This window comes from Cupressus sempervirens, chromosome 7 (genome assembly GCF_028749045.1).
Source record: "Cupressus sempervirens isolate cs-2001-9-10 chromosome 7, ASM2874904v1, whole genome shotgun sequence".
NCBI classification, from domain to species: domain Eukaryota; kingdom Viridiplantae; phylum Streptophyta; class Pinopsida; order Cupressales; family Cupressaceae; genus Cupressus; species Cupressus sempervirens.
This window is the reverse complement of record NC_143124.1, coordinates 466,560,286-466,576,127: the sequence shown is the minus strand read 5'-3', so window position 1 is coordinate 466,576,127 and position 15,842 is coordinate 466,560,286. Positions and strand designations below refer to the sequence as shown.

Here is a 15,842-nt window from a genome sequence, read left to right as displayed (position 1 = left end):
CAAGTCGTGGATGACTCTACTGAGCAATTAGATCAAACACAGTAGAAGACAATCTATCACCAAGCAAGTGAACGTACCAAGCATTTATGGCAATTGGAAAGTGGAATTTTTTAAAAAGGATGAAATCGAATTCATTTGTCACCATGAATTTTCAAAGAGCTATCTGTAAAGAGAGATTTATGTGCATCCAAGTGATCTATGTGATTTTTTGTTGAAGTTTTCCATATTTTCATAAACCCTACTGAGCATGACATCCTCCAGTACCAAATCCAATAAGGGGTCCGAGATGTTGGTTTGAGGAGTTGAGTGGAAAGCAGCAGACTTCAAGCAAGTCCAACAATTGTAGAAATGCTTGATCCAACTAGAGCTTAGTTACATATTTTACCACAAGTACTGCTGGTTAATGATATTCACTCACATTTTTATTGTTTGATTTAAGACATTGGAACCCTAGAAATGGATGAAACTCTGCAAAAGTTGTGTGCGAATGGTGCATTGAAACTCGAGCATCAACACTTGGAAACTAAGGGTTTAACCAACTTTCCACATATGCCCCAAGACTTTCAGATAAAATGGATAAGGTTTATCCTTAGCCATATACATAATGGGTAGCTATGGTTGGAGCAATCTATTCTTATAATGAAGAAAATGATTCATCAAAGCATAGGGCTGCCAACGTTGACTAAGGCAAAGACTACCAAAACCCTAAGTCAGTTAGAACTGGAAAGGAAAACTCTTGTCAAATGGGATGGAAGAGGTATGAAGATGAGTTGTGTAGCTAACATGAAGCTAAAGTTTGGAATTCATGTAATAACACATAAAATATATATCTCTATTCATCTCAATAGTATATCATGTAAGGTAGTTGATTTGGCTCTCAAGGTGGTGAAGAATAACATATCTTTTAACCTTGTTGAGCTAATGTCGAACCAATTCAACAAGAACATGGAGAGCATCAGAACTTCAAAGAATAACCTATGTAAGTTTGTTTCACTTTTAACCTATTTATTCTTCTTTGTGCAAAACTCTTTCCCTTCAAAAGGTACAATTGTATGGAGAAAAGATGTGCCTATACTATATCAGATCAATGAGTATATAGGGTGAAAACTATGTCAGTATCATAGATAATTATTTTGATTCATTCAAAGAAAAGATGAATAACAGATTTAGAATTCGCAATAAACTTGTAGAAGATTTCAAGGATGATGTTTGTTTTATGGTAGACTATGACAAGGTATACATAAAAGCAGTCAAACCTAGAGTGGTGTGAGTTAAGCCTCTAGGCTATGAGGTTAACATTGATGATACTAGGGACATCATTGAGGCATTTTTGAAAGAACCTATGGATCTCAAGGCTACATATTTTGGTACATATGATGAAGCCAAAGCTAGAATTGAACTAGAAATAAAGCTTCCTTAGGCTGTCAGCAAAGGAAAGAAGAGGATAGCAAAATTGAGACAAACTAGTTCTACTCTCCTATTGACATAAGATAAAGGAGATGATGTGGTAGAAGAAACTAAATCAGAAGAAGAAAAGCCAATCATGAAGAAATGTAAGGTTATTATAACCAAACCTACCAAGTCATCTATTGTAGTATTCACTAGAAGGACATCTAGAAAGAAATTGAAATTGGAAGAAGAAACAAAGGATGTTGTTTTCAAATGGCCTCCACCTACATTTCAAGAGAAACTGAAAGTGATTGATTTTGGAGTTGGCATGGAAAATTTTAAATCATTGAGATATGAGAACAGAATTGCAGAGGAGAAGAAGCAAGTTGAAGACATGATTATGTCTAAGCTAGGAAAATGGAAATATTCACCTGATCAACTTGCACAACCAATTCCCAAAGAATTGATATAAAGAATCAAGCCAAGATGGGAACATGCCAAGAAAACTACAAAGGATGTATATGAGTAGACTTTGAGGCAACTCATGCCAAGTCTTAATGATAAAGAAGTAAAAGAGTACATGAAGCAGAATGAAAAAAAACTCACTTTGAAATTTAACACTTTCTTAATACTGATTAATGACATTGAACATGTGGTGAAGAATGCCACTAATACATGGAAGAATATTTATAATCTTCATTAGAAGAGTGATTTTGTTGTTCATGTTAGTGATAAAGATGATGATGAAGATGACAAGGAAGAAAAGGACAATGATGATGAAGAAGAAACAAATGATGATAATAAAGATGACGAGGAGAAAGAACATGAAGCCACCGAGGAGAATCTCCTTGAGATTTAGAGGATTGAGGAAACCAACCTTGAGAGGTTTGCAGCAGTGGTTATGGCCTCATTTCCTCACTCTCTGGGCAAAGATTTAAAACAATCAAGCTCAAAGAAAGCTTTTGTTGAGCTAGTTGTGGCAAACAATGCAAATCCAAGCACTCAACCAATCTTTGCACTTGTTCAACTAAGTACTTCATTGACTAAAGTGATCAACACTTCATCTACCGAGCATTTAGTGCTTCCTCCTTCATCATATTTGGCTACTCAGTAACTAGGTATTTATACAATTAGTGCCATATCTAATTTTGTTGCTAGTCCTTCTATTTCCACTATTGTTACTATTCCCAGTATACAAGTAGTTAGTACAAAGATAGTTAAGAGCAAGCCTCAACCAAGTACTAAAGTTTCTAGCAAAGGAAAAGATAAAGAAGAGGAAATTGATCTTGATGGGGATATAGTTATCCTAAATTAGGATATCTCTATTCTGAATCCTGATCAAATGCATATAGTAGGTGAGCTTTTGCAGAAGAAAGCTAAGCAATAGAGGTGTAGAGAGGATAGAAACAAAGAAAATAAAGTGCTAGAAGATGCAAAGAACATACTTGCAAATGCACTTAGCACCAAGGTTGATACTTCTCAACCTATTTTGGCTTAATTAGCAAAAGTTGTTTAGAAATTTAATGAAGATCTGAATAGGCAAGAAAAACTTTTGCAAAGAGCAAAGAAGAAATTTAAAAACAAAGTATTGGAGCTAGTTGCATAGAAGATTGCAATATATCAAGTAGACATGTCTACTATTCTCAGTTCATTGGAAACCTCTTCCAACAATGTCACTTCTCTATTCAGTAAACTATGTGGTACATCTATCTTTACTTAGGAAATCAAAGATAAACTCTCCAAGATATATAAAGAATTAAAGGCAAGTGCACACCAATTGTCACTTGACCTGAGCTACAGTTCTACTCATTACACAAAGATTAGATTTCTAACTGATATGTAAGAAGAATTACTAAGGGAAGAAGCCAGGATAAGGGCCACACTTATAGACATAGAAGGAATGATTCTTCTGAATGTGAAAGCATTATAGAGACACATTGCACATGCCAAAACTCTCATCCATGACAACAACTTTTCCATTACTAATCACATGATGGAGTTATTAGCAGAAGTTCAGATTGCATTGCATGCAAGCAAGGTGTTGCAAGAAAATTGGGACAAGATAATGTCACTGATTTTAAAGGCACATTCTGACTTCTTGTCACATTTTGGCATTACCATGTAGCATACACCTTTGGCATTTATGTCAAAAAAGGGGAGAATATGTGATGATGCAATAAAAGGGGAGAAGATAAGAAGATGTAATATAAAGACATGAGACATATGTGTATAACATGTAAAAGTATATTAAATATATATGTATGGGGGAGCATCATAATATTATACATATACATGTAAATATATTTAGATAAACATCTCTTACAAAAATAATTTTTAAAAATCTCAAAACTAGAGTATGTTATCAAGTTGAAGACATAGGATGGAGACTAAAGATTGTTTTGAACTTTTTGAGAATTCAATTTTGATTGATAAGTGTTTTTGTCACTAATGCCAAAGTGGGATATTGTTGACATTACAGTCAAGTTTTTTAATTAGTGACACACACACACTTAATTAGATGGTTAGCAACTACCAAGCTTATCTTGTAGTTTACAATGTTAATCAAACAGTTCAAGCTCTATCGAGTTCTACAGTTGCTACCGAGTTCTCCAATGTTTACCGAATTCACAAGTTTAGTGATGTGATTCTAGTGTTGACCGAGCTATGTAGTGTCAACCAAGTGATTTAGTTTATACCGAGCTCACAGTGACAACCAAGCGATTCAGTTTATACTGAGCTCGCAGTGATAGTGTTGACTGAGCTATGTAGTGTCAACCAAGTGATTCAGTTTATACATCGAGTTTTGTAGTGATCACAAAGTCACTAGTGTAGACCGAGTTTAGGCTACTTGGAAGTGATTAGTATGAGCCGAGATTCTACATCTATCGAGTGCATGACAATGTCGAGCATTGACAATGGTTGCCAAGTGTCTAAACCTCACCGAGTTTGTCTTTAAAACCCGAGTACCTATAGTTCGACCAACTTTGTGTATTTTGGTGAAACTTGTGTTGTGGCCGACTTTGATGAATTGTAAATTAGATTGGTATTTATGTAATGTATTGTATCACATCCAAATATGAATGTATGAATATAGAAAAATGTGTATAAGAGCAAAAGTGTGAAGTAAGAAGGCTACAAGCAGTATAAGGAGTAGCAAAGATTTATCTATTGCAACAAGGTGATCATTACACTCCAAAGGAATCTCATTCAGCAAATCAAAGTTGTAGATTAAATCAAACACTAGTTCATCCTAACAAGTGGAACAGTTAAATCCTTTCACAAGGTAGACTTAATAGTCTTTTGTAAACCTCTTTACTGAGGACATACTTCACTGTATGTTTGTAAATCCTTTTGCAAGGTGGACCTAGCAGTCCTTATTGCTCCTAATAGGGCAAATCATCAAAAGTGATCATTGTAAGCCTTAACATGCCAACTTTATACTGCAATACTAAAGCTTGTGGGTATCATCCTCACCCTAGTTTTACTTTCTACTTGGAAGGTTTATGGGTTACCATATTATATGTCAAAGTGTTATGAATGTTTTAATATTTTTAGCTTTTCATGCATGCAATTAGATCAGAATACATATGAAGGATTAATTGGTAAATTAAGATTAAGTTTTATTATATTTCCAACACCTAGAGCATGGTGTGAAAGACTACATGGATATCTGGTAAGAATTGGTTTTGAAAAAGACAAATGATAATAGTAATTTGTATATAAAGGAAGGACCACTGGACAAGATATTTCTTGCATAAATATTTGTAGATGATATCATATTTGGAGGGCATGAGATTTTATGCAAGTCATTTGTCAAAGAAACAAGGAAAGAATTTGAAATGTCTATGTTTGGAGAAACAAAATTCTTTGTGGGTCTGTAAGTTCATCAAATAAAGGATGAAATTTTCATCACTCAATCAAAATACATCAAGGAAACATTGAAAGCATTTGGAATGGAAGATTCCAAACCAGTTGGAACACATATGTCTACTAGACATAAACTCTAAAAGAATGATGATTCAAAAGAGGTAAACTAAACTACTTATAGATCAATGATTGGAAAACTTTGGTATGTGGTACACACTAGACCTGACATTGCATTAATAGTGGCATAGTTGCAAGGTTTTTTGCTAATCCTAAAGAAAATCAAATGATGGCAATTAAAATAATTCTAAGGTACCTAAAAGTGATTGAAGAATATGGTTTATGGTATAAGAAAGGAGGAAATCTTGAGTTAAGAGCCTTTATTGCTACATATTGGGTAGAAAATGTTGATGAAAGAAAAAGTACCAGTGGAGGAGCATTATTTCTTGGAAAGAGGTTAGTGTCTTGGACAAATAAGAAACATAATTGTATTTCTCAATACACAACAGAGGCAAAGTATGTTGTTGCAACAGTCAATTGTACTAACATAATATGGATCAAGCTACTATTGTTAGGTATGAAGGAGGAAATCAAGGAACTAGTGGTTCTCTACTATGATAACACAAGTGCAATCAGTATATCAAAAATCCAATGATACACACAAAGAGAAAAAACATTGCAATCAAGTATCATTTCTGAAGGCAATTAGTTCAAAACAAAGGGGTGAGATTGGAATATGTGAATACCAAAGAGCAGATAACACATATGTTTACTAAGGCTTTACCTAAGGATGCATTAATGTATCTAAGAGGTAAACTAGGGGTTATTTCCCTATCTGATGCTTACTACAACAAAAGATAGTGAGGCATTAACCAAGTTCCATTGAAGATCTATCAAGTTGATGCAGTGAAATGCATAACACATTGCATATGAATTAGTACAAAAGGCACATAGTAACTACAAAGTTTCTATCCTTTGGCATTTGATGTCAAAGAGGGAGTGTTCAATAATGTCAACAAGGGAAAGCTACAAGGGAGAGTTGAAAGAAAGAGTGAGGGAGAGTTCAGTGTAAAAGTGAAAAAGGGAGAGTTTTGTATCTCAGAAGGAAGATATTCAGATAATGGAATGACAACAAGGAGGGAGAAAATGACAAAAGTTCATAGTAGAGTATTGATAGGGAAGCAACAGAAACAAATCCAAATAGAATCTCAAAGGGAGTTGGTATGGAAGAGAATCATAATGAAACTAAGGATATTATATATTTGCTCATACATTTATCAGTCTATGTTGAAATGTTGTGTTGCCATCAATGCCAAAGAAGGAGTTAGTTGGAAACAATTCTTCAATTGTATGTTGTCATTAATGTTACACAAATATCAATATTAATCGAGGAATGTAGATTTTGTAGTATTAACCTTATATATCTTAGTATTAATTGAGAAATTGGGTAATGAAGGATATCCTGCTTGCAGTATTAACTGAGTGGTCAAGCATCAAAGGACTTTCAGTATTAACTAAGCGTTCAATCTTAGTATTGACTAAGGGACAATATAATGCATTTTTCTAATAAATAATTGATTGAGGCCAACTATTTGGATGTTTATTGATTATTTGGAAGGGTATTCAAGATGACTTGTCCAATCTTATGATATATAAGAAAATTCAAGTTGTGAGGACAAAATAAAAAGTGGAATATGAAATAAAAGATGGATATGTGAGCAAAGGCATAGCAAGAAAGTGTGAAAGATAAGTTGTAAAGAACATCTGATCAAGAGATCAAGCCAACACAAAGATCTGAACCTGCAAAAGAAGTTGCTTCATAAATTAGGTCAAATTATTGCTATCTTCTAACCGTTGTAGTAGTAAAGAAATCTCTTAACAAAGTTGACTTAACAGTCATATTGTAAATCCTCTAACAAGGCAACGTTTCAAGATTGAATTTTTTGAAGACCTCTAACAAGGCCACTCCTAATAGGGTGATTTAAATCATCTAACAAGGTCATACTTAATAGTATGTTTTGTAACCTTTTACAGGGTTGGCTCCTAACAAGGCTCACTCTAGAAGAGTAAAAAATATTGTGACTAGTTGCAAGGTGGTTTTTCCCAAATTGGGTTTCTATGTTAAATCTTGGTGTTATCTGTGTTCATGTTATTTGCTTATGATCTATGTTTGTGCAACTAAGTTACTAAAGGTTAAAACAAATTAATAATCATAAGATTACTTTGTTAACTGAGTATCAATAATATTCTAGTGTTAACCGAGTTGGACAATATTGCATGATCAGTGAAAGTCTGTATTGACATCTAAGGGACAAGGAATAGATTTTGTGGTAATTGAGTCACCCCTTCCCTCTCAGTTACACTCTTACATAATATTTCTATTATCAACTTTCCAGTTTTTGTGTTTTTAATAAAGGTTATTCTTGTACAGAGTTGCTTCCTGTGGCAACTTGCTAATTTTAGTAAGCTGGTATTATGTACTCGAATTGTTGTAATCTCATATATGGAGGTTCATCTTTGACATATGAGCTTGTTGGATGAGTCTTATTATCATATCATATGTATCAGTGTAGTTATTGCAGATTTTTTGGTATGAATTTTGGCTATCCAAACTTCAAGTCCGGTGATGAAGACCTAAATGACTCTAAAACAAGGTGAAACCTTAACTAATGAATGCTTGTGCTATTAATCATTGTAGATCGCCAATCAAGGATTCTAGAATGGGGTTATAATAGCCCATTGGGTCAAGGTTTGCTAGTTATGGTCTCTAGAAGTGGACCCATCCAAAAATGTAATTTGTAAATTGTCTTGAGTCAGTTTTATGTAATTAAGTGTTATGAGGTTGGTCAACCTCAAGAGTTAGGGCTTAGTGTTTAGAACTATCTTAGGCAGTAAAAGTGCCTATATAAGGAATGCCTGTAGTTTATCTAAAGCAATTATGGGTGATAGTCACAACTCTATCTTGCAGATTGTTGTAAGGAAGGCACCCATGTGGGTTTGCATATTGTAATTCTGTAATTCCACATTTGTGTTGATAATAAGAAGCCCATATTTTATTCTCACAATTTGTGTTGTTCTTTGTTTATGTTATTTATTGTGGTTTTAAGGGAGAACCCTTCATCAGTTTGTAGGACCTAGAGTCTGGAGAGCCTTGACAATTTATTTAATTTAATCCTGCTCTCTAGTTGGCCTATATTATTTTCCTACTTGAAAATTCATATATACAAAAACTTAGAGGCTTCATTTTAATAATCTAATCTCATCTCATAGCATACTTCCACAAGAGACAAAATTATACCTTAAAGGAGTTCAAGCATTCAAGGCAATTAAGTATTCAAGCAAGGGAGATTTCTATCAAGCATTGAAGGATCATTTGTGGACATTTCTTCTTAAAGATCTAGCGTATTGTTGGCTATCAAGCGAGGAGATCTACATTGAAGCTTCATCATCTTCTAAATTGATGCACACTTACATCCATGACACCATGATAGAATTGTGGTAGATCCATTGCAATTTATGGGGATACCCTACATACATAGCAAATTCAAGATCTTCAACACTCTACAAAGAAAAATCCATATTGACAAGGGTTTTGAGCAAGGTGAATCCTAATATTTATCTTGTTTCAATCATTTACACTTACTTTTATCAATTTAAGGTTGACTCCTCAATCTAGGGCTTGACCAAGGCAAGCCCTCACCCACCAATAACAAAAACCGTTCATTTTTTGTGTGTAGGAACATGATAGCAAGATTTCCTATGCAGATCTGGAAATCACTCCCTAAGAGTTTTCTGGAGAAGTTGGTTTGACTCTGTTATAGTGCCCCTGGTACACATCAACCCCGCGAGGATGTAATCGACCAAGTCGACATTGATCTTTTTGCTTTTTTGGAAGAATGATTTCTGGATTTTGTGTGCTTCATCGTTTTAATCAAAGATCCATAGTTAGTTATTCAGAAACAAGCTCAGATCCACGATTTTGAGCTAAAATACATCTTCTACTATATTTTTTAAGGTGAGTTTTTGATATTTTATTTCCTTTCATATCTTTATCTTAGATCTATATTTTAATTGGTTGATTGTAAACACTTAACACCTAGATCTACACTATTTAATCAATTGGTTCAATTTTTCATATAGTATCCTATAAGGGCCAAATAGTGCGTTTCTTTATATTGCATTCTCCTTTATAATTTAAATTTAGAATTGACACCCTTTCTCCGTTGGATCCTTGCTAATCTAATTTGACTTATTAAGAAGAATCGTATTTGAGAATTATCTCTTCTCTTTGTATCCCATCCTTTGTTTTTGAATGTTTTAACAATGTGAAGTAGAAGTCTACATTCTATTAAAATATCTCCATTTTACCACTAAACAATTGTAATAATCATGTACAAAAAGTAGACCAATTTTTCCTTATAGACAAGTAAACCTCTTCTATATCCCATTCCACAATGCAATTATTAATTTATATTTTTAAATATGTATGCTAAAATCTAACACATTCTCCACATAGATGCTAAATTTGCGACAAGAAAAAAACTAAATTAGCATAGGCAATAGAGTTGCAATTCTCTATTGTGCGAGGAGTAACTATGTGTATTGAGGCCAACATAAGCCAGTCGGGACGAAAGCCGGAACTATTCGGGATGAAACGCGCTGCTTCGAAATCATCGGATAGCTAGCGTTCTGTACACAAAACCATTGTGGAAGGAGAATGAAATATTTCGATTTATGATCAGTGGTAGTACAGCGGATCAGTTATCAGTAGACATGGAAAGGAGAATGAAATATTTGGATTTATGCAAAGCGTTTGTAGTTTTAGCAATTTTGGAATTATTCTCAGGAAGAGTAGTTAAATGCGCGGTGAAGGAAGCATTCAGACGCGATCCAGGGCACCCGCAGTGGCATCACAGTGCTTTCCAAGATATCTCCGACCTCAGGTCCGAAGTGCACGACATGCTTCATTCTTCCACAGCCGAGGTACCCATATACACATCCCTTTCAATTATATGACCATATGCACTCACACAACTAATGGCTCGCCCAATTGCCAATCAATTAAGTACTCAATATTTTATGTTGCAGTGTACATAACATCAAGTTGTTCCAAATTCCAATAGTTGCTATCGCTGTTTTAAGACTAGGACTTGGCTTGTATTTGGGGAAATCCATCTGTAAACTCCTGAAAAAGCAGATATTCCACAAGCGCAAATAACATAGCAAAAGTTTACATTAACAATAATTGGAGATCTCCTAGCAGAGTCCCTCGGTCAAATCCTCATCAGACTTAGGACATGTTGATAGGCTGAGTTTATAATTGTGTAGACTACTACATTTGGTGTTGCGCTTGGAATACATAATGGATGAAACCAGAGGCAAGTCTTTAGTGAATTTGACAGAAAAGATACTCTCCGCTATTGCATTAAGGGGAAGATAATTTTTTTGGATCAGTGATATGTTTTTGATTTTATTAAGGAAAGTCAGAGATTTTTGCTTGGCCTGAACTAGGGGCAGTTTTAGGAGGAGAACTGCCTCGCCGTTGAAGCATAACAGAACAGTCAAGAAAAACCCATAAACAGGTCTCATTATTAAGTTTTACATCTTGCTCCGTTTTTCAAAGGGGGGCGTAAAATCATATCAAAGCCACTCCCTTCTTAGCTTTCTTATGTCTTCTCCCTTCCACGACATGCCATCTCTCTTCTAATCTCCCAAACTCCATCTATAACTCCAAGGGCTTATCAGTTGAACTTCTTCCCTATCCTAATTCGTAAGGCTGCCACTAGCTGTAACACAAACCTTCCGTGTTCACTTTCCTGCAAATCACTATGTCAGATCCCAAACGCATCTCCTCAGTCCTCAGTCCGAGCACTAGTCTCAAACATTCACGCTTCCTTCTTTTTAAGCTTTTGTGGACCATTGGGACGACCACAAGAATTTATCATATCAATAACCTTTGAAACCTCGCTGTCTTTATCTTGTCGACACCTCTCAACTCCACAATCCTTCTGCCCTTAAGGTCACCAAAATTATCTGAGTTGTATACCTTGCTATCTGCCACATAGGCAATTTTAGCAGTCCCATTTGAAGCGCTATCCAAATTCTTCTCTACTGAACAGAATTTGATAGATGTATCCTTCCACCAAGTTATTGATTTCAACACTCTTTTCTTTGGGCAATTTTCAGCTACATGCCTCTTTGGGAAACAGTTTCTACATCTGATAGGGATGCCCTCATAATGTACGGGCTGAAAGTATTCACCACTACCTAATTTAAGGGGTACTTTTGCCGGGAGGGCCTTCATAACATTGATCTCTACCAAAATGCAGGCAAAAGTAAAATGATAATTTTTATGACAGTCCACCTCTACACTCATAAATTTGCCCAAAGAGTTTCCAATAGCTTTAAGACAAGAATCAAACCAGCATTGTAACGGAAGATTTGAAAGCCTTACCCATAGGGGGATCAGATTGAAAGACTAAGTGCTTTTGAAAGCAGGGTACCGTGGTTTCAGCAACAATGTGTATTTGTTTTCCCAGCTCCAAATGGACTCACAATTTTTTTCTTCCGGTCCATTGTATTATCGAAAGACAAAACAGAGAAGCCTTGAGCACCCAGATAAATATGTACATTACCCTCCAAAACAGGGCCCCACATCCGAGAAATCCAGTTATGTAACTCTCCAAGAATAGGCCAAAACCCCTTATACCTTCCAATCAGTCCCGTTTCCAATTTTTTTTGGCATTTTCTGGAACTTCCTCCTCAACTTCTGCATCTAAACAGACCAAAACTTTCTCTGCCAATGGCTCAAAACAAGTTGTATAGGTAGTATTCCTGTACCCTTTTTTCTTAACCAGTTCCTTATACGTCCTTTGAAAAGAGTTGTTCATCCTCTTGTCAACTCTGTTTGTCTGACATTCCAGACCTGCCCAGCCCTTGGCCCCCTTCCCGGCCTCAAAGGGAATCAACCTCAACCCATTGGGATGAACTTGAATAACAGTCTGAGCCGTCAAGGCCTTGGAGCGATTACCCATTTTGAACCCTTTGAAATCAGCACTCTTCATTCCTCTTAATAAACTCTCTTCTCTACTTCCTGTCTCATAACAAAAAACCATATCCTCATGTGACACATCACTGTGTAAACCGCGAGAACCACGAAAAACAACAGTTTGGGGGCTGTCACCATACTCCGTGACTATTGGGGAATTAGACAGGGCAGAGACACTGTGGTCTGAGCATCCTTCATCAGAGACATCAGCACCACAAAACCTAGCACTGCCTTGAAACAAATAACTGCTGCAATGTGTTCTGTTATCCTCCTCATTTTTCTGTTGAGTCGCAGCATGTGTGACCCTCTGCCCATGAATCTTGAAGCCATTTTTAGATCCACATGACCGTCTGCCATTGAAGCTCTGGCCACCCTTGGCACCACTCACCATAAGGGAAAATATAGAAACCCTAGGCATGGATACTGTCCATAGCTGTTTCATTGCTGCTGAAAATCTGCCCAATTAGGTGTTTTTCAAAACCATCAGTTTGTCAGTCTAAACCTACGTTACCCGGAAACGCGTTTCCACCTCTAAGACTCAGGTTTCGAAAACGGGGACGGTTTCGGGGACGGGGGGGCGGCAGGAAACGTTTCCAAGCTGTCCCCACCTAGATAGGAATATCGGAAATGCGTCCCCGAAACACAGGAAACGGTCAACGAGTTTCAGAAACTTGTTGACTGTCCCGGGGACTGCATTTTTCGTTTCCTAAAGGTTTCCGGGACTTCTAAAAAAGTTTCCGATTTTTACCACAAAAATTAAATAAGCCACCTATAGACTCCGTAATTTCAAATATATTAAAAAAAAAAACTTTTAATGTTTTTTATATAGACTTAGGTTTGTTAATATAATAATAACTCAATGTTTTCATTTCCTATCTTAATGTTTTATTATATATAATCATAACCTTGCGTCCATTAATAATAATAATAACTGTATACTACTGCTGTTACATGATCCATTATCCCCACAGATATCACACAGATCTCTTTATCTTTTATGGTTTAATTTATATTACAGATCTAGTTTAATGTAAAAGTTCAATTGTTTAAGTCTTAACTTTTCAATGTTTTCATTTTGTTGAAAGTTGATGTTTTTCATTGTCTCATTTGATTCATTTCATGACTTACTAATGGTATTGTAAGTACTTAGATGATGATTGAAAGTGATTATTTGAATTTTCTTAGATAATTGAAAATGATGCTATTTAGAATTTTGATTTTCTATGACGACTCAATTAGATGCTGATTGCTATGCCCTATGATCATTGATGAATCAATATTTGATGAATGGAATTGATAATTTTTAACTATGTTGCTGTGACGAATGTAGAATTGATGAATATTTTTGAAAATTCAGATATATATATATATATATATATATATATAGCTGTCCCCTATTCCTGCAAAAAAAAAAAACTGTCCCGGAAACCCATTTCCCCGTCCTCCCGTCCCCTTGTCCCGGAAACTTGGGGTAACATAGGTCTAAACTAAGGGAAAATATTTTCAGTAAGCAAGAAATATTAGATTAAAAGCTTTAAATTTACACAGTCTGTAGCACAATACGGGAAGTGTAATTTCACACATGCTGCAAACTCCTTCAAACTGGAGGAGTAGTTTCTTATCATTGATCAAAAGTTTGAACCGATGGCAAAAACCTAACTACATACTGGTAAAAATCTCTTGAATTAGAGGAAACATTTCTCATATTTGATTGAAGTCTGGACCATGGAATTAAGACTCAGCTTGGATTATCTATCTCACTTTTTTGACGTGGACTTGATGAAAAGCCTGGCAGAAATTTGTCATTACACAGAGAATTAAAAAAACCACAAATATTAAACATTATTTCAATGAATAAATGTGAATTCTCATGTATATATGGGCAACCTAATATATGATTGATCATACGTATGGTATTGTTGATGATGAAATGACTGGAGCTGTGAAGGGTCACAGAATCTTTCAACTTACTCAGAGTTACTCTTGAACTGAAGTTTGAAACATCTCAACCTGCTGGAGCAAGCTACAAATGCACCGCTGAATGGGAGTTATATATTTAATTTTGCAACATCATGAAGATAATCACATTCTGAGAATTGGTCTCCACTCTTTATAGCTGTTTGAATGATGGATTGGTTCTTCTCACAATAAACCAAACTCACACACAGAAGGCCCATCAAAGGAAAGTGATGACAATTAGTGAACAGAGAGAAGAAAATTACCAAATACTGAAAGTGGGCTGACTTTTGAAACTAAAGCCTCTTTTCCCTCCAAAAGAAGGAAAGATGCCTTTTTCCCGGGTTAGAATGAGGAATATCCCTGAAAAATATCTGATTCCACCTGGGAGGGTAAATGAAAGTTGTATTTCAATATAAAGCCAGACTTCCAGCAATCACCCTCTCAGGCTATGAACTTTCTTGAGTTGTACTAATCTTCTGAACTTTCTTTGAGGTAAACACCCTGTAGCATTTACATATATACACTAACATCTCAACAGGGCAGCTAAGTCTAAAGATTCACTAGTTGCAGAGCATGAAGTTTTGAAGGGAAGTATAAATTAAGGAACGAAAACTGAGGGCCCTTGCAAATGTAAACTTGTTATACCTTTATAGTGAAGTAGAAAAGAGTTTTTAAGTCACAATTTTTACGAAGTTGAGGCAGCAAAAACTGTTCTTTGCTGCTTGACTTGGGACTCTGTGAGTGACTGAGACTTGTAGATGAAGTGAATCTAATTGTCATACTCTGTTTGGCTTTTTCTAATTAACATTAAGACTTGATAGTTGATACACTGGTCCGAACAGAATATGATTGACTAAAATGAATTGTCATACTTAGGCTGGCCTTTTCTATTTAAAAGTAATGGACTAGGAAAACTAGCTTGAACTCAATGCTATGGATTGAACTCAACTGTCATACTCGAGCTGGCATTCTATATCCAACAATAATGAAATAGAGAAACTGCCTTTGGGTGAGCAATGAGAACTTAAAACAAGAAATATGTTTCAATAGCGCTTTATGTTTTTCTATTTGTTAGCATTTCAATTCACACCCTTTTGTGTGACACAAAATGGAATAGGTGTGCAGTAGATTTTCTATTTAAAATCTTTATGATGCTTTTTGGGATGGCACACAATTATGTTGAATAAGTTAAATGTGTATATATTAGGATTCATATTGGGAAAAATGCTGATAGACTCTTCAATGCTAGGCATAAATCTTTTATGCTTGAAAGGAAACTTTACAGCCACGCATTTCTATTTAAAAGAAAAATTGAACAATTGCAAGTACTTATAGAGATTGGATAGATTAAAACACAAGGACAGAATGCTTTGGTGAATAATGTTAAGGTCTTGATGAAAGAAAGTTCTTAACTTTGAATAGATTGCAATTCAAACCTTGTAAACTTGCTGAAAAACAATTCAATCTCCCTTAACACACATAGCGAAACATTTTTATAGCAATTTAAAACAAGATAGGCATAACAAACTCTGTTTAATCAACATTGAATTTAAACTAAGGAATACAAGATATTTTCAATTAA

The 15,842-nt window shown here is 35.3% G+C and overlaps 1 protein-coding gene across 1 annotated transcript in view; it reads left to right on the top strand.

Annotated features, from left to right (window-relative positions):
* The first annotated feature begins 9,774 nt into the window (after positions 1-9,774).
* LOC149547559 (uncharacterized) overlaps positions 9,775-15,842 on the top strand; it is a 213,696-nt gene continuing 207,628 nt past the window's right edge. Inside the window, exon 1 of the mRNA XM_089791709.1 lies at positions 9,775-10,236. Coding sequence (XP_089647835.1) covers positions 9,988-10,236 — 249 coding nt within the window. The 5' untranslated portion in view covers positions 9,775-9,987. The remainder of the gene's footprint in view (positions 10,237-15,842) is intronic.